General features: G+C 38.3%; 1 protein-coding gene across 2 annotated transcripts in view; it reads right to left on the bottom strand.

Moving 5' to 3' along the window:
* LOC124158506 overlaps positions 1-25,904 on the bottom strand; it is a 206,715-nt gene that overhangs the window by 41,137 nt on the left and 139,674 nt on the right. The window contains exon 3 of one of the 2 annotated variants that reach the window (XM_046533626.1): positions 7,151-7,183. The exons of the other annotated variant lie outside the window; for it this stretch is intronic. Coding sequence (XP_046389582.1) covers positions 7,151-7,183 — 33 coding nt within the window. The remainder of the gene's footprint in view (positions 1-7,150; positions 7,184-25,904) is intronic. 2 annotated transcript variants of the gene reach the window in all.

The following is a 25,904-nucleotide window of genomic DNA, read 5'->3' as shown; positions in this document are numbered from 1 at the left end:
TTTACACCTAAGCAGATGTATTGATAAAACATAATTCAAAATTTAACTACGTTCTGCATTTATGTAGTTCGAGGGCAAATAAATAAATAGCTTTGACTAAAGTTTTCTTTTCACGTTAAACTTGATTTTGTCTTTACCTTTGGGCATTTATTATGAACAATGGTGACTCATTTTAACAGCTCACAAAATACTCTTCCCAAGCGAGCCTTTTCGGTCATCGTGCAAAAACTTACAACGCTAATTATGCATATGATATCAATATCAGAAATATTAAAACCATACTCAATGTGTTCATACCACATTCACGAGGCAATTTTAATGGAAAAAGGCGATTTCAACAGAGCTAGTTATTCGTTATTACTTTTAGAGCAGGAGAATAATATTAGTATAACGCCAAAATTTAAAAATTTATCCTGAAATATAATTGTATATTTGAAGAATATACAGTGTTTACTCTGGTATATGTAAAAAAAATTTAAAAGTAATTTGATAAATTTACAGGCACATAAGGAGAGAAAATTGCTTGATTTTTGCCGAAATTCAAGGCAAAAATCTCGAGAAGAGTACTAAAATGACAGCATCACGCCTTGGTAAATTCCATGGTTCGATTTAGGGAGAAATTAGCCAAAAAAGTCAAGAATAAAGCCGGAATATGGGTGTTAAATAATGTCATAAAATCTTCGCAACCAGCTATAATGATGCCCTAATGCTCTCTTCAGAAACCCCTACGGTTTGTAACTCATGATTACCTATGTTCATTCTAGATGCGTTTCTTCGGTATTTGATGAAAAGGAAATCACGAATTTTTTTTCCTTTTTAAAGTAATGCCCAAGTAATCTTCAAAACGATGCAACGGCGGGCCCCTTATTAAGTTAGGTTAGGGAGTCGTTTAAGGGTCACTCAGTATCAACACCTAGATAAGATATAATGTCACCACGCAGTGCCGTACTAAAAGTGTCCTCCATAAAACACTTAAGCATGGATCAGAGAGCCGTTGAAAAATCTCTGCCACCGCCGGGATTTGAACCCGAACCCACGGGGACGGAAGCCAACCATAAAACCACCACACCAACACAATCTCCCCACTCCTTTGAACATTGAAAGAAACTCAACTTAGCCTACAGGCTTGAATATTGATCAGTGGTCAATAACCAAAAGATTCCTTCCACTGATGACACCACCATTGCCGAAGAGTATCTATTTTTAGCCCTGTACACGTATCGCTGCTTCGTTCGCCATAAAAATAAACCCCTTTCCGGGAAGAGCGGGTTGCCGTCGTGCCAGGGACAAATACGCGCCACCGCCTCCTCTGAATTCATTCGCCACACATTCAATTGTCATGCTGACGGCGTCCACTCCACACATAATCACTTCCTCTTTGCCTCGACTCCCGAACAATGCTCGCCGCGAACAGAGAACGCTTACAAGAGAGGCCCTTTGAGCATTAAAAATGAAGCCAACTGAATTCAGAATAATATTTTTATATAATTTTCTCTACATCGTTAGATACATTATCATTTAACATTACTATAAAAAATTGAGTTTTTTTGGAGATAGCATGAAAGTAAAGCCAGTTAGTGCAATAACAATTCTCTATATTGAAAGAAAATTGTACACTTCACACTTATTTTAATGCTAACCGAGCCGGATTTTGGCAGCCCAATGCCATTTTCTAGGCTTTATGGCTCCTAAGATTTTTTTTATTTTATAGGTTTTATTTTCATTTTTTTCCTATTTTACCAGTAAAAAAATGGCACTGAGCTTTCCCGTTTCATTATGATGATCAAAAACTTCAACGGAGAATCGACACAGACTAATTTTTATATTCATGAAGTATTTCCCAGCAATTTTTTTAATGCTAGAATCATTTTTCATCGCTACACATATAGGTAATCATGAGTTACAAACCGTAGGGGTTTCTGAAGAGAGCATTAGGGCATAAAAGCGGTATCAACAGAAGCCTATTCGTTGATGAGGCAATCATAGTCATCTATTGCATTTGCTGTGTTTCCCGTAAGCGAACGTGTTAAATTATAAATCGCCAGTTACGGTGTAATCCGAGGCTTCCAAAGCATCCGTAAAATTAATATCTTTATCTGCCTATTTTCTCTTCGTGGATGATTATTGTTTTGACACGAAATTCAAAATATGAACCAATTACAATTAAAGATTCCTTGCTAAAAAGGAGTGGAAAAAGTATTGTCGTTTTGTTTTTGGAGAAAACATTGAGTTCTCGTAACCATGCTTACCTATGTACAGCAACATGTCCTCCCTGATCGATTCACTCATTCATCTTTCAGAGCCCATAGTGCGGAGGGTAGGGTCACGTAATGTTCATGTTACGTATACGCGCACTAATAAAGGATTTTAGCGAAAAAATAATTTTTGGGGAAGTCCTCATGCCTTAATTGTTAACATTATGTCTCCTAATAGAATATCATGTAATTCCGAGCAGGCCTTTTTCTTATTTGCGTTTTTCATTACTTCCACCCGAAATATTGAGTAAAAATAAAAATACGTCATTAGTTGAGGGAAGAAATATTTAAGTTAATAACTGGACCGAGAGTTCCTCTTACAATTAGTAAAATATCCAGCCATAAGGTACTAAAATATTTTACATAAGAATCGGCAACGTTCTTAGAGAAATGGACACATATATTTTATTTATAATCGTCGTGGAGGCAACTGGTTCCGTAAAGGAGGTTCCTCACGCTTTTCTGTCTTCTTATTGCTAATGTATTACACTTTATCATTCACTAAATTATATAATAAATTTCCAATTAAAATTAAAGACGATCAATTTTGTATATTTTTTCTTAGATTATTCTTAAATTTTATGAAATGGTTAATATTTTTCATAAACATAGGAAATGTGCTTTGTCAAGTTATTCTTTTCTTTTGTTGCCAGAGTAAAGTTGTACGCTAAAGAAATTTTGTTTGTTTCTTTAAGCTAAAATATTCTAAGATACATTGAAATGCCCTTACATCATTTTTGCCATGCATGTAAAAACCTGTTGGTATCCTAACAGCAAGCCTTTTGCCTAGTGGGAAATCTTAACTTCCAAAAATGTTTATAAATATTGTGTGAAACCAGTTGTTGCTATTTGGGAAGAATATATTATAATCATTATTATTTCGATTTGTAAATACGCTTCTGTAATAAGTAGCTAAGAGGCGTAGATTGCGATGGACAGGGCACATAATAAGAAGAGAGCAAGAGGCCCTAGTAAAACAAGTACCCTGACGGAAGACGACCTCCGTGAAGACCGAGAAAAAGATAGAAGGATGAGGTGCTGATTGATATGGGGAAAATGGGAGTCAGCGAGGCAGGTGCAGAAGTGAGAAAGAGTTGGAGGCAGACAGTTGGCTTGGCTGAATACCATTTAGGGTATAAATGGCCATGGTAGTGAGTGAATACGCTTCGTTTTATTCTGGTTGTGGCACTTCTAGATCCAACTTTATTAGTTTTCCTTTCATTTCAACAATCAACCGAAGTAACCACAGTTAGGTATACATTCTAAACATTCAAAAACGAAAATGTTTTCACTTCTAAATGCATTTTAAAGAGTGACTCATCGCTTAAGTAATTGGGTAGTTTCCTTCATCAAAGAAAATGAAAGGCATTGATTGCGATTCGTTACCCATCATTAGTGTATTCACAATGTACAAATTATTTGGTTTTTGAAATCCCAGTTTAGGCGAATGTTAATGTTCCATTTTAACCTCATTTGAAAAAGACCAGATTGGCGGCCATGCGATGCCACTCCACGTGACGTCACAGGGACCTAGTTTCTATACGAGTAGATAGGAGTTTGTCATCGTCTGACATTACCAATGTATGCATGAGGCACAGAGCTCAGGGAAACATGCCTTAATAATCACCTATTAAAATTGTCTATGGTCGGAAAATTTCCTTCGTTTGATAAGGCATTAATAATTCTTATTTAAGCCAAGCGCTACCTGCTAGCAGATTACTCTGCTGCCTTCATCGCAGCGGCGCATACATCCTCGCCCCAAGGTCACCTCTCACGACGGCATCGGGAGCCATAATGACGTCATACGGGCTTTTCCCAGTATTCATACTTACATTAGCCGTCGCTTTTTCACTTTTCATTTGATCGCGAAAAATAGATATCGTCATTTAAAAATCTAAACTCGTAAAATACGTACTCCAGGATTAATAATCTTTCGATTTAGGCAATAAAAAATAATAGGAAACCACCCTATTGCGAAGACATATTCTCTTCTTCACTACCCGTGTAAATTCAACGGATACCTTTCGCTAGTTACGTTAGATAAGAGGCCACGTATGCCTAATTCATCCGAGGTAGAACGATCTGGCGGAATACTGTCTTCTCCTATCTCCACAGTAGGAGCTATAACTAAAGGCCACCCTAGGCCAAAGCCCTGTTCAGAAACCTCCATCGTCTGGACGGCAACGGGCAGTGTGGTCGACGTGAAAAGTCCCTCCCCCCTCACACTATGCCTAGAACCTGATTCCGCTGCAATGGTACTCGTAGTGCCCAACGGGTTCGATTCGCGCAGAGATTACGTACGCGCGCCTGCGGATTCACGGGGGGTTGGTCGATGACAATGGGGGATCATGATACGGGAAGGCCGGGCACGGCGTTAGAATTCCGGAGTGGGGCTCGATTTCCGACCCCAGGGGTCAAAGCATTCAACACGTGCTGCCCCCAATTTGCCGAATCGCAGTCATTGGAAGAGGGAGGGAGAGTAGTTGGGCGAACGACCGCAAGGGGGTGACCTTCGCTTTAGATACCTCTCGACACTGGAAATGTATCGTTCGCGAATGAATAGCTCAAAGTTAGCGAACCATTTGCAGGAACCGAATCAGTGGCGTAGCCAAGAATTTCGTTCGTTCGGGAGGGAGGGGTCCAAAAGTAGAGGTGAAAATTTTTGAAAAACAGGGTACTAAGTAGAGGGTTTTAAACTAATTTTAACACTTTACATGATCGAAAAAACTTCACTTGTTAAAGAAATATTTTGTAAATGCATGAGTTTTCAATATTTTTCCTTTATGAAGGAAAATAATTGTGTTTTGATATTGCGGGGAGGGGGGAGGGTGGTTGTTCTGACCCCTCGCCCCCCCCCCCCTTCTGGCTACGCTATTCAACCAAATGAATGTAATTGTGATATTCTGGTTAAATAGTTAAAAATGATCGATGAATTCAAATTCAGTTGAGTTTTTTGTGGCTATTTGTGCTTTGCGCAGCTAGATATTTGAGGAATGTAGCTGCGAACAGAATCCGCCGCACATATAACATTCTTAATGGGATTAACCGAAGTAATCGAATCGTGATTCTCTGCCGAAGTAGTTCAAAAGAACGAAATCTTTCACAATGTACGATGAATGAAATCCAATTAAATTGATTTCATAGGTAGATAATCGAGGGATGTGGCTGCTAACAGAATCCACCAAACGTAAAACAGTTTCGATGAACGATATATATTCAGTGAATCAGATTGTAACAGATTTGGATTTACTGAGAATCGTGAATTACAAGTTGGACTAGATTTTTTTAATCTCGGTTTACCTTTTTCGAAAGGCGGGTTGAATGTTGGAAACGCAAATTGGTGACGGAATAGATGGATTTTTATCGCCGTAAAGTGATTCCGACTTGCAATCCGAGTTTGGTATGTATTTCCAACGTTGATTGCAGTAAAATATGCTGATTTCCTTGATCACTATATGATGAAATGAAAATCATTTGGGTCCTCTAAGCAGGCGTCATGGATACGTGGATTTGGTTCAATCAAAATAAACAACGTTAATTTTAATTATATCTTAAGAAAATGAAATGTAATTGTACTTTTACACAATTATTTCAATGCGCACGAAGCGTTCGGCTCACTGAGTCATGCCCTAGATGATGGCTCTAGTACATGACTCCGTGAGCTGAAACACGTTTTACATATTTAAAAAAATTATTGAAAAAAACTATTAAGTTTTGGTTTGATTTGTTTCACTCCCATTACATCACGTCTGAATCCGTTGAATTAAACCTTTATCGCACAATTATAAACCATATAAAGAATCGAATCATTTATCTTTGATATTTTGGTATCTTTGGTTTCGTTCATAATGACTGATTTGAAGATCGAATCATTGCCAAGAATCAAATTACGTGAACGGAAACCTCAAAATGACCCAGAGCTCTCACCTCTATTGGACACTCACCCGCCAACAATGGCACCCTCACGGTGAGAGAGAGAGAGAAAAAAAGACGATGGAATGAAGTGGCCGGCCCTGCCGTTTTAATGTCGAACGCTTTTGCGCTCTCTGGCGGCTGGAATTCGAGGCGGGGAAAATTACAGTGGCGAGAGCAGTTTGCTCCCGAAATGGGAGGAATGAGCGTGCACGAAATCACACCTTTATACCGAACAACAGCAAAAAATAAAATCTACGGAGGAGTGACACCAAATTGGTGCACGATCTTAATACAATACATATTCGGTCACAACGCGGGTCAAGGGGGACTCAGTTGTTACTTGAAACATGGGAAACGAAGAAAAAAATTAAAAAAAGAAAATTTTATTTCAAATATATTTTACGATGGATTATGTAGTGGCGTGTCTGCTCGAAGTACTGTCGTTAAGACACTTGGAGATGAACATTTTTCAAGAATGACTTACAATGAAAAAGGGTGTATGGAATATATATTATCAGGTGCATAACGACATGTGATTACGTTACATACCACGTTCATCGCTTGAAGTTGGGATGTTTATACACATCGGGATATTGCATGTCAGGATGAATTTCGCTAAAATGTAAACCGCAAGTCGCAATAAAAATAATAAAGTTATGACTTCGAGAGACATGGCGAGACCTGCAGCATATCCGAAACCGTGGTTTGGCAGGGCGCCCTATAAACAGTATTTTCTGTTTAAACAAAACGAAAAGCAAAAACAGTATGAATAAAAAAGTAGGAAATGAATTGAAATGTAACTAAAAGTCTTAAACGCTGAGGAATATCGACACATTTGAAAGGAAGCCTGTCCACCGATCAAAAAACAAAATATGTACTTATATAAATATTCCTGTAATTTATAATTATCTCTATGTTAAATAGCACATTGCATTCATTTATGGTTAGGTTAAAGCAACGATTGCAGCATGATTTCTTACTTTTCCCTCGATTCCTCTGGGCGCCGCGCATACCTAAACAAAAAAGACAAAAGAATAGCTATTACGAATGAAATAAAACCGTTACATTCATTAAATAAAAAATAAATAAACAATAGTCATAAAAAATCATATATGCACGTATTTTCACAATATTGCCCAGGACAATTTATGTGAATCAAATGATACTTGTACTTTTTTTATTAAGAACGATTAGATAATAATCCACCTGCATCTTCTAATCATTCTGAAACAGCAAGGGAGACATTGATAATGACCTGAATTTCTATCAATAAAAGGCACAAACGAGAAGGAGCGGATGTATCAAGCATAGAAGTGAATAATAGTTTCGAGGTGACAGAGAGTGCCGCCCGTACACAAATGAATCCTTTTCAGAAATACTGAAGTGGGGAGGCAAAGAAAACCTTTATTTTTTCAAAGAATTTCCATTTCAATCACGGCATTAAATCCCAATCATCACAGTTCACATTATTCAAAGATCAAAAAAGTAGGGATGGTCGGATCGGATACCTCGGTTCCAAATATCCGCAGGTATTGCCCTTCATCGGATACATCGGATCCAAAGTCGCGGAAGACATCAGATCTGGATCCGAAATTTTAAATAATAGCTTCAGCGAATGCAACGGCCTCATAAGGGTGAAAAGAGTTCCGATTCTCTCTTCGAATGTGCCGTCGCATGCAATTCTTGTCCTACGAGACTGGTCAGTGGTTCATCCGAAGATTTTAACTATTTTCATTTCCAAACCCAAGCGTAACAGTTTAGGTCCTGAGCATGTAAAGATTTAAAAAAACAACTGAAAAGCCTATAAAATGATTTTTAATTTATGAAAATATTAAAATGTGTTTGTAAATCTAAAAAGCATTCCTTCGATTGTACGTACCCAGAATAAACTTGAATAATTACTCCGTTTAATAGTAGGAATTTGAAAATGCATTTGGAACGGAAAATATCCAATCCGATAGATCCGGCTCCGAAAATCAAGGATCCGATCCGAATACGGATCCGAAAAAAATCCTGGATCCGTCCATCCCTACTAAAACGTAATTGGAATCCAAGAGGATAAAGTTGTACGCAGAATCACAAATCATGGAAGACGAGAAAAATACTGGAATGTTCACTGGATAGCCGCTTCCACGAGTTGGATTGAGGTAAAGAAAATATAAATTGACAATTATAGATACCGAGAAAATTGCTGAGAGCACCATTCAATGCATAAATCAATACTAAAAGCGGTGGATTCTTCATCAAGTGCATGATTTCAATCCTGAGAATGCTATAACACTACGCACGATATTCTTTTTCGTTGACCGGAAGAATAGACTGCAGACAGACCCACACATAATATTAACTTACGCGTGGAAAAATAAATATGCATATTTATTTTAAAAAATTGACTTATTATATACTTTACAAAACTATTTATAATTTACAAAACAATACTTCAATTATCTTTCTCAATTAAAGACCTCTATAATGAGCCATTGCATGTTTTTAAGTCCTGGTCATACGGGACATTAATACGTACGAGTGTGAACGCGTGAATGAACACGACAATGCACCGAGTAAACACCCAACTTGTGCGAACGCATGAACAGAAAAATAGAAAATGCTCTAATTTCGTTCATACATTCGAACAAGTTCCGTTCGGGTACACCAAAATGTTTCGTGTATTCACACATTAACTCACGCACGTTAATGTACCGTGTAACTAGGCCTTCATATCTTAGAATCATCACTATGAAATAAAGAAATTAAAGAGACATCAAATCGAAGACTCTTTCTCAAAATTTCCGTTTTACAGCATTGCAATACCTTATAAACCGTTGATTTGAAACGATGCAAATTTAACGATACACTGGGAATTAAATCAAGCCCAATGGGGCTCACTGCTTAATTAAATCCTACATAGCGGTTGTCACATCATAATTCAGCTTAGTACCGATTCCTATTTCCGGTCCTCATTGTTTCAAGTTAATGGTTCCAAGGTTAAATCCCAGTTCAGCGTCGTTCAATGATTCTCAGAGCCAGTGTAGACTATTAATCCCCAACAATAACAGGAAAACAAGTAACAAAGAAGAATTACAGACTTCTACTAAGTTAGCATCTGATGTAAAGTTTCCAAACGATTGCATTGTTTTTGTGGCCACTTATAAAATTATCCATGTCAAAATAAAACAATGGTAAATTCTCCTCATAAAATATATTTTGCAATAAATCAACCTTGATTTCGGCATATGAACACGTCATTTCCTCTTTAAATGATTTATTAATACGTCAAAACCATGGTCGTTTCAGTAAAATATGTGTATATTTTGGCGTAAAAGTTTTAACTTTGTTTTATATTAATATGGATATCAGCTGTTTCCACAAAATACAGCCTAATACGGTCTAATATTCACATTAAAAGACATTTTTTTGACATTCGAATTTAACACAATACTGCAACGGCTTTCAAACACAACAAAGAAAATGTAAGGTTTTCATCGTAAGATTATAGAGATAAGTCCGAGAGAAAAACATGTCGAATTTTGAACTATGAAGGTGGTCAAGTAATCATTCCCTGGAGGGTAACTTCTACTTATGATAACAATATCAACGAAAGAGATGAAATGTCATATAGAGCCAGTTTATTTTCAAATAAGATGATGAAATCAGTACCAAAGATTTTTTTTACACTCATTTAACCGGCAAGAATCACGCATTTTCAACGTAAACTTTCACTCAAAGCGGAAAAGTTATTGTAAATCTGCGAGACATTTTGCATCACGTCACGAGTAGACCATTCAATAATTGGCCAAATCACTGCAAGATCGCAGATATTTTTATCGCAGTCATACGCAACTCTACACTCAGGGCGAAAGTCGTCACGAAAAAAAAATTTGCCGGATAAGCCAATATTTTATTTTCCAAAAGGAATATCAGCCTTATTGAATATCCAAATCGCTCAATCACTTTCGAAATGAGGTTTTTCAATCATGGCGGAGCACTTTAGAAGCAGTGAAAGAGTGGACAGTGATCGAAGTCGGACGCCCAAGGCGAGACTGTTCTCTGAGACACTCAAAGCACTTCTCTGTTTATCCTCACGGATCTGCAACCACAGCGACATCTCAACATGGCTGGCGAGTCTCCAAAGCAATCAATTGAAATGCTCCCGACGAGGAAGGTGTCAACTCAAGAGAATCTGCACCACTACTAACTACATTTGACATTGTCCACCTCGCTTTTTTAGTCCTCACCGAAGATTTCCATCTTAACTAATTGCTGCTCTGATACATTGCAATGGGCAACCACTTTTACATGGCGAGCTGGGTGATGAACCGTGTTGGATAAATTATTTTGTCATTGTTACCTTTATTCATTCTTAAAACATTGTTAGAAATTCCTTTCTTATCATTGCATTCTCCTATTTATATTTGGCTTAACTTTCGCCTCTTAAACACATTCACTCGCATCTTCTCAAAATTATATTGCTAAATTTTGAATGAAATTTCGGACGCATTATTGCTGGTTGGTTCTTCATTGGTGTAAGTCTTTGAATCTCTCTAGAGCCCCACATCGTGTCGCCGAATTTATTTTTTGTGTTTCATTTTAAGTGGAGTGATAAATTTTTCCTATATCACAAATGGTACGAAAATAATAAAAAATATCGTTTACTAATACATGCGCGCTGACTTCCGCTTTATAACTTAATCAAACGTGCAATTTTTATAAAGTGATATCTACGAATTGCAACATTAACAACCACCAAATGTTTTCTACGTATATTCCTATTTCTAAGCTCCATACTATTTCTTGCTTCCAAGAGACACGAAGGTTCCTATGCATAGAAAATGCACTATCGATGAAACAAAAATCAGAACCGATACATATAATTAAATTCAATGGAAGAATAGAATTTAAAATAGTAAATATAACTCAATCAATGGGAATTGGAATCTAATAAATACTTTCCTAAGACCTTATGCTTCCTCTTTGAAATTCTACCAATGCTTCGTGCCATCACTTCAATATTCCCATATGCGTTCATATCCCCTCGCTTCTCCCTGGCTTCACGTACTACATCAACTTTTATGGTCTCGTTCTACGACGATTTTTTTCTCAGCATCTGACGCTTCAGATTGTACGTGAGGGAACGATACCAATCTCGAGTAGGAATCGGATAGATTTACAGGGGTGGAAGAAGGGGTGGTAAAAATGGTTATTAGGATTACTACATGTGGATGGGGAAAAGAATGATCCAATGTGGGAAATCAGTACTGGAAGAGGTTAGAATAGAATATATGTATTTTTATTATGTTGAAATAAAAGATATTCCATATTTTGTTTTTTCTTTTTCATATTTATTAAAATAATTGTGGAAGGTTACAGCTAGCTTTTAATTCTTTATGTTGAACTTCCACTATGTCGCACCTAATTCGGTTGAGAGTGTTTATTATGCTGTGGGCATCACCCTTCCAGCAATCAATTACAAGGCTTGACTTAGCAAAACGATAAAGTGAATAAAAACAAAGGCATTGATATAATAATATAATAGATATATGCCTTATGCCAATGCCTTATATAATATATAATAATAACGTAACCAGGATTTTTTATTGTATTTGCGAATTGTAAGCTGTGATTTATTTCCCTGTATTTTGCAATGCACAATTCTGTTAGGTTATTTATAATGGCAGGAAAAATCAGAGATCAATCTTAAACAATACTCTTTAGGAGGTGAAGGAGTTCTGCTGTTTGGGTACCCAAGTGACAACGTTGGACGAAGGAAGAAGAATAATAGAATAACCAAAGGACGAACTCATTGTCAGTGGAGTAGCCCAAGCGAAGAGGGCATTCCTCAAGAAGAGGTATCTTCAATCAAATTGCTGATTAAATCAAATTGAAGTGATCAATCAGTAGGGAAACATTTTATCAGGAAATTTGGAGCATGGTGTTGAAGATAATAGTAATTATTTCAACGAAATGTTAATTTAAATCAAAAAGGGAAAGTGGTGAAGTTTATAAATAAGCAAAGTATAAAAAGTTGTTGATAAGTTACCAGAGCAGATGAATAAAAAAGTTAAAAAGAGACAACAAAATTGTGTGTAATTAATAAGAATAGGAATTAAGGTTTCGAAATTTGGTGTCACACAAGAATTATGACAATCAAATGTGAAAACCATGGGTATAAGATGGTAAAATTTAATCGTCCATATCTTGATACACGATGAAATAATGATAATCGTCGTTGAATGATAAATGGAAGGGAAAAACGGCAGGGGTAGGTCACGGATGATGTATTCATAGAGCAGGTGACATATTTAAATAAATAAAAGATCGTAGCACTTTTTCACAAAAATTTTTACTGCGAACAACGCGTTTCGGCTCACTGAGCCCGAATCATCTGGTACAAGACATTGCAAAACATTTGAAAATCACCTTTTTACCCGTGAAAAAGGAGGTTGGGGAGGATTTGACCCTTCTTCAAAGATGTCAAATCCTCCCCAACTTCCCTTCCATTTACCCCTTCTTCAAAGATGTCAAATCCTCTCCAAGACCCTTTCTCAAGGGTATATGGTGATTTTCCAATGTTTTGAAGTTTCTTGTACCAGATGATGGCTCAATGAGCCGAAACGCGTTGTATGCAGTGAAACATTTTGTGGAAAAGTGCTTCGATCTTTTATTTATTCAAATACGTCTGACTTCCAATAATTGATTCTTGAATCTGTCGAACTTATCGGGTGGCAAATGCTGTTAAGAAGAAGTATTGTGTATGTGTTATAAAGATTAGCCGATGGGCGAATTAAGCGGAGAGCTGCGACAAACAATCTTGGGGTTGAGGGATGAGAAGGGGGGGAAAGGGTTACAAGGATTACTACGCTTGAGGAGGGTAAAGGAGAAAATGTTCAATGCAGGAAAAACAGCATCGGAAAAGATGGATGGGGAAGAGAGGTAGATAGCGATACAGAGAGAGATGAGGTCAACGGGGGTCACGGGATTGAAGAGGCACGCGACGAGGGACGCCCCACACAGAGCATGTGTGAGAGAGAGGGGTCGGTGTAGCGTGAGCAAGGGGTGGAGGGAGGGTGGATAATGAGGAGGATTTAGGCGGCGCCCGTAATCGCCGTATAGGAGCAATGCCATTCCGCAGTGCGTGCGACCGCGGTGACACCACGCGGAGACAAACGGGTACTAACGAAGGAGGTAGGGAAGGGGGGATCTGACACGCCAATCACGGGGAGTGACATGGGACGGGAACGGAGGAATATAGGGCGATACATATGGCATGCATTTAGATTTAAATAAGGAGGAAAGCATGTGTGAAAGAGAGATATTCAAGAATATCGACGGCAATATTTTGAAAGTTAAATTAATAAACGAATACATTTATTTAGCCATTTGATTTTGTTGCAACACCTTTGAAAAATGATTATAATCTATACATCTTCCTAAAAGTTGTAATCACCTAATTACATTCATGTGCTGTAAAATGTTTAAAATGCAAAGAGAGTGTAAATAAATAAAAAATTTATGAAGCCCCAGAGATAAAACATATTCTATTTGATTATAAAAAATTGGAACTTATCAAATAAAGATGTACCTTTAATATCAGGCTTTTCACTAGTTCTCCATACTCTTGGACGTCTAAGTCGATGAAATTTAAAATGGACCGCTCATTCATCTTGGCCCGAGGAAAATGTAATCAAAATAATCAATGATGAGTATTGAAAGAAAGTTAAGGGAAAATTTCTGCTACACATCGCGTCATAACTATAAATTTTTGCCGAAGAATTAGAAGTTCATTTCACCTTAGTAACATAATTCTTCGCCTCAGAAACAAACTTTCCACTCTTTCGAAGTATTCTCATGCTTACTTAGTTTCCACATGCTCGATTTCACGAATAACCGCACAATATTTGGCTTTGATTCTGAATGCCGTCAATCGTTAAATGAAATGAATAGCAACTTTCAAACCAGAAAAATTTCAACAGCCTAACGCAAAATTATAAATATCCGAAACAGTGACTAGTGGTACTTGAAAGGCAAAAGAAAAAAGCAACTATTTTTACGCTCCTTTTTTATATTTTTAACACCATATCGGAGGAATAACGCTACTTCAATAAAGAAATCAGGAAGAGCATTGCGCAAGCAAAGGATTCGTTTATGAATAGGAAAGAGCTGATCAGAGGATCGTTATGTAAGAGTTATAAGAAAAGACTAATGAAGAGTCTGATCTATATTGTTTCGCTTTGCGGTGCGGAAACATGGGCAGAGGGTGGTGGATGAGAGATGACTGAAAGCGTTCGAGATGTGGGTGTGGAGAAGAATGGAGGTCAAGAGGACGGAGAGGAGTGGGAACGACGAAGCGCTAGACAAAGCGGGTGAGGAAAGGGAGTTTCCTGATTAAATACGGAGGAGACAGAAGGTATGGATGGAGCGAGTATTGAGTTGGGAAAAGACGTTGAAAATAGTGTTAAGAGGATAGAAAGCTAGGTAAACGAGGGAGAGGAAGGAAGAGAATAGGATTGTTATATAAAATGAAAAGGAGTAGGCCTCATTGTGAATTTAAGGGAGAAGTCCATGAAGGAAGGGGAGGCTATAAGGAGACTTACTAACAAGACTAGTTAGTAATAAAAGCTACCAATGAGAGATAATTGAGAAAAAACGTCTTATTTAATCCACTTTCTGTCCTCAGAGAAGATGAGTCACCGATGCGATGGAACATCAGCCTTATCAATTGATATCCCATTCATGGTGATGAGGTGCTATATCGTGATCTATTGCGATAACGCAAACCAAGAATGGAGATGAAAGAAAATTGAATGTGTCTCCTAAGGTGCCACCACAATAACAGGTTAGAATACATTTTAAAAGTTCCCGTATAAATCGACGCTTGAAATAACCCTTACTCAATTTATAACCTTTCTATACGTACGCACAGAGTCCGATGTTTGTATTACGGGAATGAAGATTGTTATAAAAAACGGAACATAGAAGGAAGAAATCGCTGTTTATTATCACTTTAAAAAATACGACCAGCGTAAGAGAAAATCAGAAGACATTTTATGAATGCATGAATGATAAAAAATGAACAATCATCGCCAAAAGTCTAAAATCGTGTGACGCAGCTCTCCATTCCGTTCTCCTATCTGGTGGCATTTTCAAAGTGACGTATTTCTTCTCTTTCACATCCTTTATAACCTGTCCTATGTAACTCATTCGGGGCCTTCCCTTCCACCTGTCTTTCGATTGCTTTCATGAAGATATAATTCCTCATGAGAGGGCCGACTAAGTTTTCCCGTCATCTTATCATGTTTTTTTAGAAGACTTCTCTTTTCTCCCACTACTCTGAGGAATTCCTCATTTTTCGCTCCATCGATTTATTTTATCTTCATTATTTTCCCTGAGGCATCTTATTGCATATGCTTTCTTTTGACAGGTCTGCCGCACTGCTGCAGTCAAAGTCATACTTTGTAAACCGCGATATGATTTAATGGAACGAATCTTTCATCGGTACTGCAATCTTGAACAAATCGTTGATATTTACCCCTTTCTTTCGACGATTATCTTCATCGTTCCTCACAATAGGGACAACTAAGTTGTCCCTTCATATTACTGGAATTTAAATTAGGCTTCAAAGATATTGAAATAAAAGATAGCTGCACATTTCCACAGTAATTTAATTCGCACGACCTATTTCGGCCCACAGAGCCATCATGAGGCACAAGACATTGTAGTACATGGGAAGCATAACAACGCTTACAACCAGAAGTGTCCCAAATTGAAACTTATAAATGTGCTGTTTTCATATGCTACAATGTCTTTCACCAGAAGATGGCTCCGTGAGCCGAAACGCGTCGAACGCATTAAATAATTATGGAAAAGTGCAACTACCTTTCATTTCAATGCGTCGATCTTCCACCATATCACGTCTGAATCGGTTGAACCAAGACTTCAAACAAAAATTGAATGCCATAAAAATACATTGACGAATGAATGGGGTGGCGAGTAAAAAAATTAATAAAATCGCGGACTAAGTCAGGGTGGGGGGGAAGTAGAACGCTGCGAGCGAATGGAGCGCCAGCGTCGCCTCATTTGTTTTTGCCTTTATTTTGCGGTCAGCCAGCAGTCAGCCGGGGTGCCAGCCACGACGACGCGACGTGCGACATTGCTCTCCCCCAACCCTAAAGACCTCTCTTCCATTTGCCACGATTCCGAAGTCCTTTCATTCGCCCCACATTCACAGACACACTCGCTCCAACCCCCCAAAGCAAAGCACCAAATACGCCCTCTTTCACGACTCGTTCCTCGCCTCAGTGAACGCGTCACATCACCACACACACACACGAGACACACTCCAACAGCAGCAGCGAGCGAATCGCCACCAAAAGAGGGGACGGAGATGTAATTTGAAAGATGCCACGGCTGAATTCATCATAATGACGATGATGATACGTCGAATGGGAGCCCTCCCCCCTCCACATGGTTAAGTGCCTATTACACCACGCTCCGCCGGTGGGCCGCAATCCTCAAACCCCCGAATCAACAGAACATTTGAGTCTGCTGGCTCCTTGCTTCATATTCCATATTTTTTCTTCTACTTCTTGTCGACGATGCCTCGTGATTGGGACGTATGGAAGAGAGCAGCAAGCTCTCCGCGCACTTGACTGAATAACATCCCGACTCAGGAGCGATACATTCAGCCAATCAGGCGCGTAGCCAGATTTTTCCTCTAGGGGATGCTTTTTTGGTTTCTTAAGCTGGTAATTTTTAAGCCAATCCGCACGCACAGGAAATCAATGAATTTCATTAAACCAGATATTCACTTCGTTCACACACTACAGAAAACTAAACTCATCTTTGCTACTGCTCAAATGTTAAAGTTTAATTAAAAGTTATAACGTTTTGTCTCCACTGGCATTTGATCCTGCAATCCGCCTGACATTTCGAAAGTTTTTATACTACAGGGATTCAGCGGCACTCCTGAATATGTATAATAGGCATTGAGAAAACTGTTTGTGGAGTATTCAATTGATAAATACACTTATATTCAAATCGTGGATATCCTCAATGCATTCCCAGCGACAAAAACCTGAAGAGGGAAATAAAGTGTTTCTTTCAAGTTCAAGCCAAATTGTTTTCAACAATTGTGTACATTTATAGCATTGTAACTGAAAGAAGGTATAGGTATTATCGATACTTCAGGATCAGAGATAGCCCTGCCTTCTCAGCAAATGTATAGGGGTCAGTCGCTACAAAGGAAAAAATATCAACCCCCTGAATCCCACCAGTCTACCTGCCTCCACTTGCCCCGTTCAGACCGCGCATTTATCGTGAAATCGATTTTGTAGAACCTTCGATAGTTCATGTATCAGTCAACAGACATTATAAACTTCATTGCTACTGAATAAATTTACGAGATTTTTGTTTTTTTCCTCGGCTAATGTGTGTTTCCAGTCGAGTTACGCCATTATGATTTGTTGTGAACCAGGTAGACGCTGTTCTAGAGTTTTCAGCTCTATTGTCGTGCCAAGTTCTTCCGATGGAGGCCAAAGGCTCGCGCCTTCAAGAGGTAAATATCGGTTGCTTTGTAACATAATTGATATGATTTAAGGACCTCACTATCTTTCTAGGTCGGACAGGAAAGATAAATTAAGAGACTTATTTTGCCGAACGGAGATCAGTTAAACTGAGAATTAGTGAATGGAAACTGGAAGAAAATTAGATATACTTCATCTTCAGCTTTCATCGAACAGTGCCACCCTTAATACTATCATTTGACTATCAACAACCCATATTTTAGGAAGTATCCGAAATATCTCTCTCCAAGATGTAAGCGAAACTATTTGGAAGACAAATTCGCACTGGATATACCTCGACTCTCTTCCTATCCATTTCACATTTCACTCCATTTCGCCTTAGAATACTAAAGATCACAGGGCAAATGATTAATTTATCTTCACTCACTGTTTTACCGGGATTAAAATATAATCGCACCTTGATTGCTTTTATTACTATAACCTACGTTATATTTTACACTAATTAGGCGGAGAGCCACTAGATGCAGGCTACGTGCTAGGCTTCGTTTGCTTGAGATATTACCAGCAGATATCTATCAGAAGGACACGGAGAAGATAGTTTTAGAACCTCACGATAATTTTAGGCCCAACAGAAACGATAAATTTAGAGAGATATGTTGAGGAACGGATAGGGCGGATAAGGATTCCATTTTTTTCCCTGAACAATAAGTACAACTTTATTGAAGGCAAAGTGGTACTCAACTCGTGCATCATCTTTATTTCATCATTTTTTTTTTTTTATCGGCGCTGGAATCCTACCACCCCCCACCACTCGCCAATTGAGGCGTCTCACGGAATTTTACGCGGATATTTCGCTGCTCCTCCTCCCGCGAGGCTTTTATGCCCTCGGATTCGGAGAGGAAGGACTTGCGGAACTCAGCAAGACCCGTGCGTTTAAAAGAGGAGCACAACACGCTTCGACGCCGCGGTCATTGCCATTCATGAGCTCAGGAGGAGGACTCGCGTAAACTAAGTGCACGCGGCCATCATTAAAACGTCCATTCACCAATGACCACGAGCCTTCAGCGGCTGAAAATCAAGTAATTGTTCCGCTGGAAATCCGTATTAAAATGCTTTTACGACGAATTTACTGAAGGCATTAGATATCGTGCAGTAAGTATTCATTTCTACCCTGATAAGCGATAGCATGTGCCCAGTGGGATAGCGAGGAATTTCGTTCGGGGGGTCTAAAACCAGGGGGGGGGGGGGTAAAAAACAGGGTACTAAACTAATAGAGGGTTTTAAACTAATTTTGACACTTTTCATAATAAAAAAACTTCATTTGTTAAAGAAATATAAAAAATGGTAAATTAATGAATCATGAATATTTTGTTTTATTTTATACAGGAAGGTTATTGTGTTTTTAAATTTCGGGTGATGGGAGAGTCGGACCCCTCGGAAGTCCCCTTTCGCTACGTCCCTGTATGTGCCTGGTTTTCAGCTCAAAGCAATAATAGCGTGCGATAAATATAAAATAAGTCACATGCATACTGGGAAGTAAACATATAACAGTGGAAAAATGTTCTGCTTATACACCAAAAATAACTTTTAATGCATACCTATTTCAGAAAATCAAGACAATATTGCTTGAAGGATTCAGGTTCGAGCCCAGAACAGGATGAGCGAGTTTTCTTCACCGGAATACATAGGCATCGTTTAAAGGTGTTCATCAACTAAAGAACATCTAAAGACTTCAAATGCTTAGAGCTTCCCCTGACTTAACATTACAAATTTAGCAAAATTAACAATTTCTTATTCAGTTACTACATACGGAAGTGATGCTACAGATTCCGGCCACATAGTAAATAGTTCGAAGACATATGAACATAAAGGAACCTTCTGAACTTCCCGTCCCCATATTTCACGAGACAACTCATTATTTTCTAAGTTTATCCAATTAAAACCAGCGTCAAGTTTAATTACTTCGCAGTATCCCTAGGTTATAAGCATCTGAGCAGGGTTCAACGACCGAAATATCCCATCTCTAAGTACTATGAATTGAATACTCCCATTACGGATTTAATAATTACAAGAACGTCCAAAGCAATTACAGAACAATGGGTATTACAGCAAGCCTAGGACCGAACTAAAATGGTAAATGATACAATCATACTACCTAAATGCTCATGATCGCATCGTCGAATGCAATTAATGAATAAATATGATGGAAAAAACATTTTTAAATCGTATTTTTTACTTAAATTGAAAAATGAAGCAAGTTTCCGAATAATGATGATTTTCAAATTATCAAGATGGCCTACTCTTTCAAAGTGATTACATCAGTTAATACGAAAAAATGACACGATTCAGCACTAGCGCTAGATGGAAGATTACGTTTTGGGCGTGCCATCTACATTGTTTTTTTTTTCGGAAAAGTCCGATTGGCTACACATGGAGGGATGCGATAAGCGCTCTTTCGACTCGACATGCGCGCCGCCGGAGCCGAAAGAGATTTTATCGCGATTCACTGAAAAGGAGCACGATTCGAATACACGGCGATGGTGATAAGTTGGTGCAGGGCAAAACGCTGCGGCAGTGACTCGGCGGAAAACTTTTGGGAACTTTGGTTGCGTGTGAGGAGGAAAAAGAGTTTAATTAGCTCCGGTAAATCTCGCGAGGACGAGATAAAGAGGTCTAGCGCGGCAAATTGGGATCGAGATTGCAGCCCAGCAGGATACACTCGAAGCCAACCATGTATGCGAGTAACTACACGGGTAATTGCACCGAATTTTCGCAAATAGCAATTTCAAGTACTGAATATTTCGACAATATTCAAACATAATATTATGCACAACATGTTCGTGTAGTCTATATCACAACCGTGTAAACACAAATCGTTTAACAGGACTCTTTTGAGATTTCGCGATTCGCGAAAATTCCTCTGTGATTTTAAATATGACTCAAAAAAGTTTCCCAGAAAATTGAGTAGCGCAACTTTTTCTCTTTGACGAAATTTGACTTTCTCTATTGTTTCTTGTTATTCTACGGCCACGGACATGAAGCAGGGTAACATGGCAACGAATTCATTTGTTTTTGCATTTCAATCGGAGAATACTATTTCGTAGTCGACGCATTTATGGAGAGAAGAATAAAAATTATAGTCATGAAAAATTAACTGTTCTCCTTGCGCTTCTTAAATTTTGGGGGGGGGGGGGGAAACTTCCGCTACATTAATAATATCCCAGAAGGTAGGAAACTTCGATCATCAAGTGTGCGGCCATGGAATCGAATACCACTATAGAGAAATTCAAATTGTTGAAAAGGATAAGTGGCGACACACCATTTGTTGAGAAACATTTTTGACCCCAAGTAGATGCCCATGCACTTACTTAAAACTAATTGTACTGCAGGAATTAAAATAAACAATTCGGTGCAAGAAATGAATCTTCCCAATACTTTCATCCTCCTCCTTTTCCAGCTGCTTGCATGGTATGCTATACATTGTAACACCTGTGGCTGCTAATAAATAAAATTCAATGATAAAATCGTTATTTAAGCCATTACAGCATAAGACTATGCCGTGTAAATAAATCTTTTAAAGTGTGGATCTAAATAGTGATAACTATTTTTCCAAACTTCCTTTAACTCAAGATGCATTAATTTTTTTAAAGTTGGCTACTGATTTTATACCTTAATCTGGTAGAATATTCTAATATGCTCGTCCTAACAGACACAATTGGGGAGTTTTAACTTTATCGTGAGAAAAAAAACAATAAATCATTTGGTATGGTATAATAATGTAATAATAATTTATTATTACATTATTATACCATAACTTTTATTAATTTCCTCGGATGATTGTTTTATTTTCAATTCCGCCATCTCTCTCCATTCCCCGGAAATGAAAGAACGAGTGATCTATTACCGAACTTCCAGGTCGCATGGCGGAGGAATTTTCAGAGGCACGCATTCGTCTAGAGGGCTCCGGCTATATGCATCCGACGGGTGAGCGCCGCGGGTAGTCAAAATTGTTTTATCTGAATGCTGCTCCGGAGACATAAAATCGGAGACCAATAAAAACAACTGCCGGGGCGGACCGTTTCCTGCAGCAGTTTTCGCTCCTAAAGGACCCGAATGTCCTTCCTCTGGCGTTGCCATTTATTTTCCAGTCTTTCCGCATGTGTGCCGTGCGCCTTACTCCAACGGAACGGTCAACCCGTTTCGCGAAAGGCGATATTTTTATTTTCATGGCGCTGCATCGAACGCTAGGGCCAGAATTAGCGAATTCCTCGTTTTTGGGAGAAGCATTGCTTTTTGGTTTTTAACTTCCAGTCACTTATCTCACATGATAAATTCGTTCTCAAAATCCCAACTGTCCTAACAGCTCACTCATCTTGGAAAAAAAATTTAAAACCCTCAAATTACTCAAAATAAGCAGAAAAATAGAAAATCGTGCAGTGGATAACTTTTCAGCTGGGAGAGCTCCTAAGAATTAGAGGAAACTGGAAACGATCGCTCTAGAAATAACTTTAAATGAATTTAACAGTAAAACTCGAGCTTACAAATAAAAAGGAAATGACGCAGTTTTTCAGGGGAATGTAAATTCCTACTCTCGAATGGAATACTTTTATGCAATTTAGGATGAGTTGCGAAAAAATATTCCCCTCCGAGTTTTTTTATATGAAGTTTCCTTTGATATCTAAGTTAAGTCGTCACCTTTCACCACCTTACACTTCCCATCGCAAAAATTCCATAACAATTTTCGACTTTTCATTATTACCTTAAATAATTGCTATTTGTGCGCACGGAAAATTTGAAAAATTCGAATGCAAAATTCCCTTTACAAGGAATTATGTAATTGAATGGCCTTACCAATTCCATGATGTAGGAGCATTTACGTTATAACAATAACAAAATGCTGAAATATTCAGCGCATAGTTTTGAGCACAGATGCTGGAAATATTATGGAAATTCCTTAGAAACAAGACTCCAATATTTATAGATGTCCCCAAATACATGGCTTATATGGATTATGTTATACTAATAACACGAAAAAATTGAGCTTAATATCTGATTGCCTTTTTTCCAGTTATTTCTGTACTTTTTGCGTTTTGTTTTAAGTCATTTGTGTTTCACTTCCTTAACCAAAGATGTAATTTATTGGAGAGTACACTTCGTTTTGTATTTTTTTTAGTCTCGATTCCGCAGGAACAGTTTCAACTAAAGCCATCATTGATTCAATAATATCCGGTAATAATAAATACAGGAATGGAAGCAGCAACGTTGAAATTTGTTTAAAGTCTTCCACGTTGACGGATTTCTAAAAAGCTAAATCCGCTATCGTTACGAGAGCAGTAATTTGGCTGGGGTGCATTAAGCCCTTCCTTCTTCGCAAAGCCTCTCTCGCCGCGGGTGGATATCCTGGGTGAGGGATGATGAGGAACCTGCGGGCATCCCAAACACTAATCTGCTTCTCCAAGAGACTGGCAATTAAGTATTTCATTTGAGGCCACCGTTGCACTCGGCTCCATACACCGGTATCCCATTCACCCCACAATGCACGAATTCATGGAGGGTGCAGAGCTCAGTAAATTTTCCCGATTCAGTTCCCCTGATTCGATACATTAAATAATGATACGATTCTTAAAATCGTTTGCACCGAAGGAAGTAGAATAAATTTAACTAATTCAGGCGTGTTATAGTGGTGGTTCGACAAATTACATTAAAACGTAATTGCACTTTTCAATAGTTATTTAAATGCGTCCTAGAATCCATAACGTATACGTATGAATTCCAAGTCTCCAATTCCAAATTTGATTTCATAACTCATTAATAAACCATCTGGGAAATCCCTTTCTTTTACAGAAATCAACGACTAATATATAACGAAATAAGACAATCGGAGTTCGCGAAGGCAAAAACTGATTCCTTTTGGCAACCAACCGGCATTGCCAAAACGCCTTTAAAAGATGTCAATCAAAGATAAACACCTAGTTCCAATAGTAATTTCCAGCTCACGTCGCTCTCAATGAATTTAAATCTGCTACAATACAAATATGCTGAAAATATATCGCTCATAAAGAATGTACTTATGCTCGGTGGATTCGGATAGCATCTGCAGCACTCGATTGTCTTCCAACGAAAGCGACCAAAATTAAATCAACTAGTGATGCACAAAGGTTAAGAAAACACTTAGCTGTTTCACAAAATAAAATATATTGCGACCGGTTTCGATACAGCGTATCATCATCTGGCCAACCACCATCGCATTTATTTAAATCAACTAGATTTGGATCCATCGTTCATTATGAAAGACTTCGTCCATTTTGGAGTACTACACCACAGAATTGCTAGCACACGCAAGAAAAAATCTTTTATTCACAAGAGGTTATAACGTACACTTTTACACCAAGAACAAAAAAAACAGTTACATCAAGCATAAACGCAACCTTGGCAACGCCTTTCCGAACTCCATCCAGGCGCTCCAACCACATTAGACATATATACAAAAATGAACTTATTTCGTTAATAACGTACACTCCAACAAAAATCACGATTCAATTCATCCGTTCATACAAACGTACCGCTCCTTTTGAACGATTCGTTCATGAACCGCAGTCCTCCGCAGAAAAAGGCTTTCCGTGTACTATGTATGTCTGACTGCCTTCCGCATTCGCATTATCCCCTTCTGCAATCGTCCCCTTCCCCTAACCCTATAAAAAGAAACCCTGATTTATCCCCCCATCCCCCTTTCTTGCTTGCTCGAGGGTGTGGATAGGAGGTGACGTCACATGTTTGCTCACCTCAGGACGCTCACACGATGGTCGTGGGGTGAGGATTTGGAAAAAGGTGCGGCAGTCAGCGAAGGTGGCGAAAAAAGCCCCCCCAACCACTCCTCCCCCGGGGTGTGTGCAGCATTAAAAATTGACTGCCGAAATTCGTCAATCCTTGTGTACATCTAGAGGGGGGGATCTTGCGTTACCTCTGAGTCACACGCTGGAAATAACCTGAGGCAGAAATAAATGATTTGGCTTCCACTAGGGCTGGTTACTTTCAAAATAATGCCTTAACGTCCTGAATTTTTATTTGTGTGACTGGGAATGGTTTAAACGTCCATATATTTTAATTTCTTTACTAGGTACTATCCAGTAGGAATCAAATATAACTTTCATGAATTTTCACACAATTAAGGTTACATTGGGGAGACCATGGTAGTTCCAAATTTTTTAACAAACAGTTCTTCATTTCCACGTTAATTTAACAAATAGTTTTTCATTTCCACATGACATAAAACCATTTTTAAATTACTATTTGCTTTCATTAATTGAGATCAATGTGTCTCCAAACTGCCTTCCAATTAATACTCATGGATAAATATTCACAGAACTTACAGAAAATAAGCCGTTATGGAAAATAAGTGAGAAAAACGTTAGATAAAAGAGTAACTCAAGGTTTACCTATCACAGAAAATTTTATGCGAACAGAATACAAACGACCACACTAGACGCAGAGAGCCGTTTTCTAGAATGTTGCTCAAGTCTTGATTCTAACTCAAACTCGATTCTGTGGCCACGTTGGACTTGAGGAAATCACTCGAGTCCCAAAATTCGCTCAGACTATACTCTACAGTTGATAAGTTGTGTCCCAAGTAACGTTGAGTCGCTAAGTTAAATGATATATTCCGCCTTCACCACCTTTTGAAATGAAAAATCTCTCAAAAAAATATTTGACCTAATCTTTGATAACCTTTGATATTGAATCCAGACAACTCTAATTTTTGGTGAACGGAAAATGTGTGATAATGTGAAAATCACTATTTTTAATTTTCCCTAGCTAATTTACAATCAACCTAGCTCAAAGGAGTTAGTTTTAAGCTCGTTTCGAAAATGCGAATTCTGATTAAACCTCAACTTGGCTCTGAGACTGTGAACCACTGAGGTTGGGACTCTAGATTGAGTGAGCTCCTGAAATATGGCACAAAGTACCTATATAATTTAACAAATTCTTCCCGTTAGCATACGAATATCGTGAAATAACATCCAACTTTCCAATGCAATGACCCTATCATTTTTGATCCCACACAATGTCTTCTACCACCAGTCTCCAGGGGCTTGCACCAAAGAACTTCCTATAGCTTTCTTTCGTTCCTTACCTCGTGCACATATAGCTCTATTCTTCAATTTTAACTTGGGAGTATTACTATATACCCTCGCCGTCAACTTGAAACTCCGGTAAT

Source organism: Ischnura elegans, chromosome 5 (assembly GCF_921293095.1).
Source record: "Ischnura elegans chromosome 5, ioIscEleg1.1, whole genome shotgun sequence".
Taxonomy (NCBI): Eukaryota; Metazoa; Arthropoda; class Insecta; order Odonata; family Coenagrionidae; genus Ischnura; species Ischnura elegans.
This window is presented reverse-complemented; position numbering and strand designations above follow the sequence as displayed.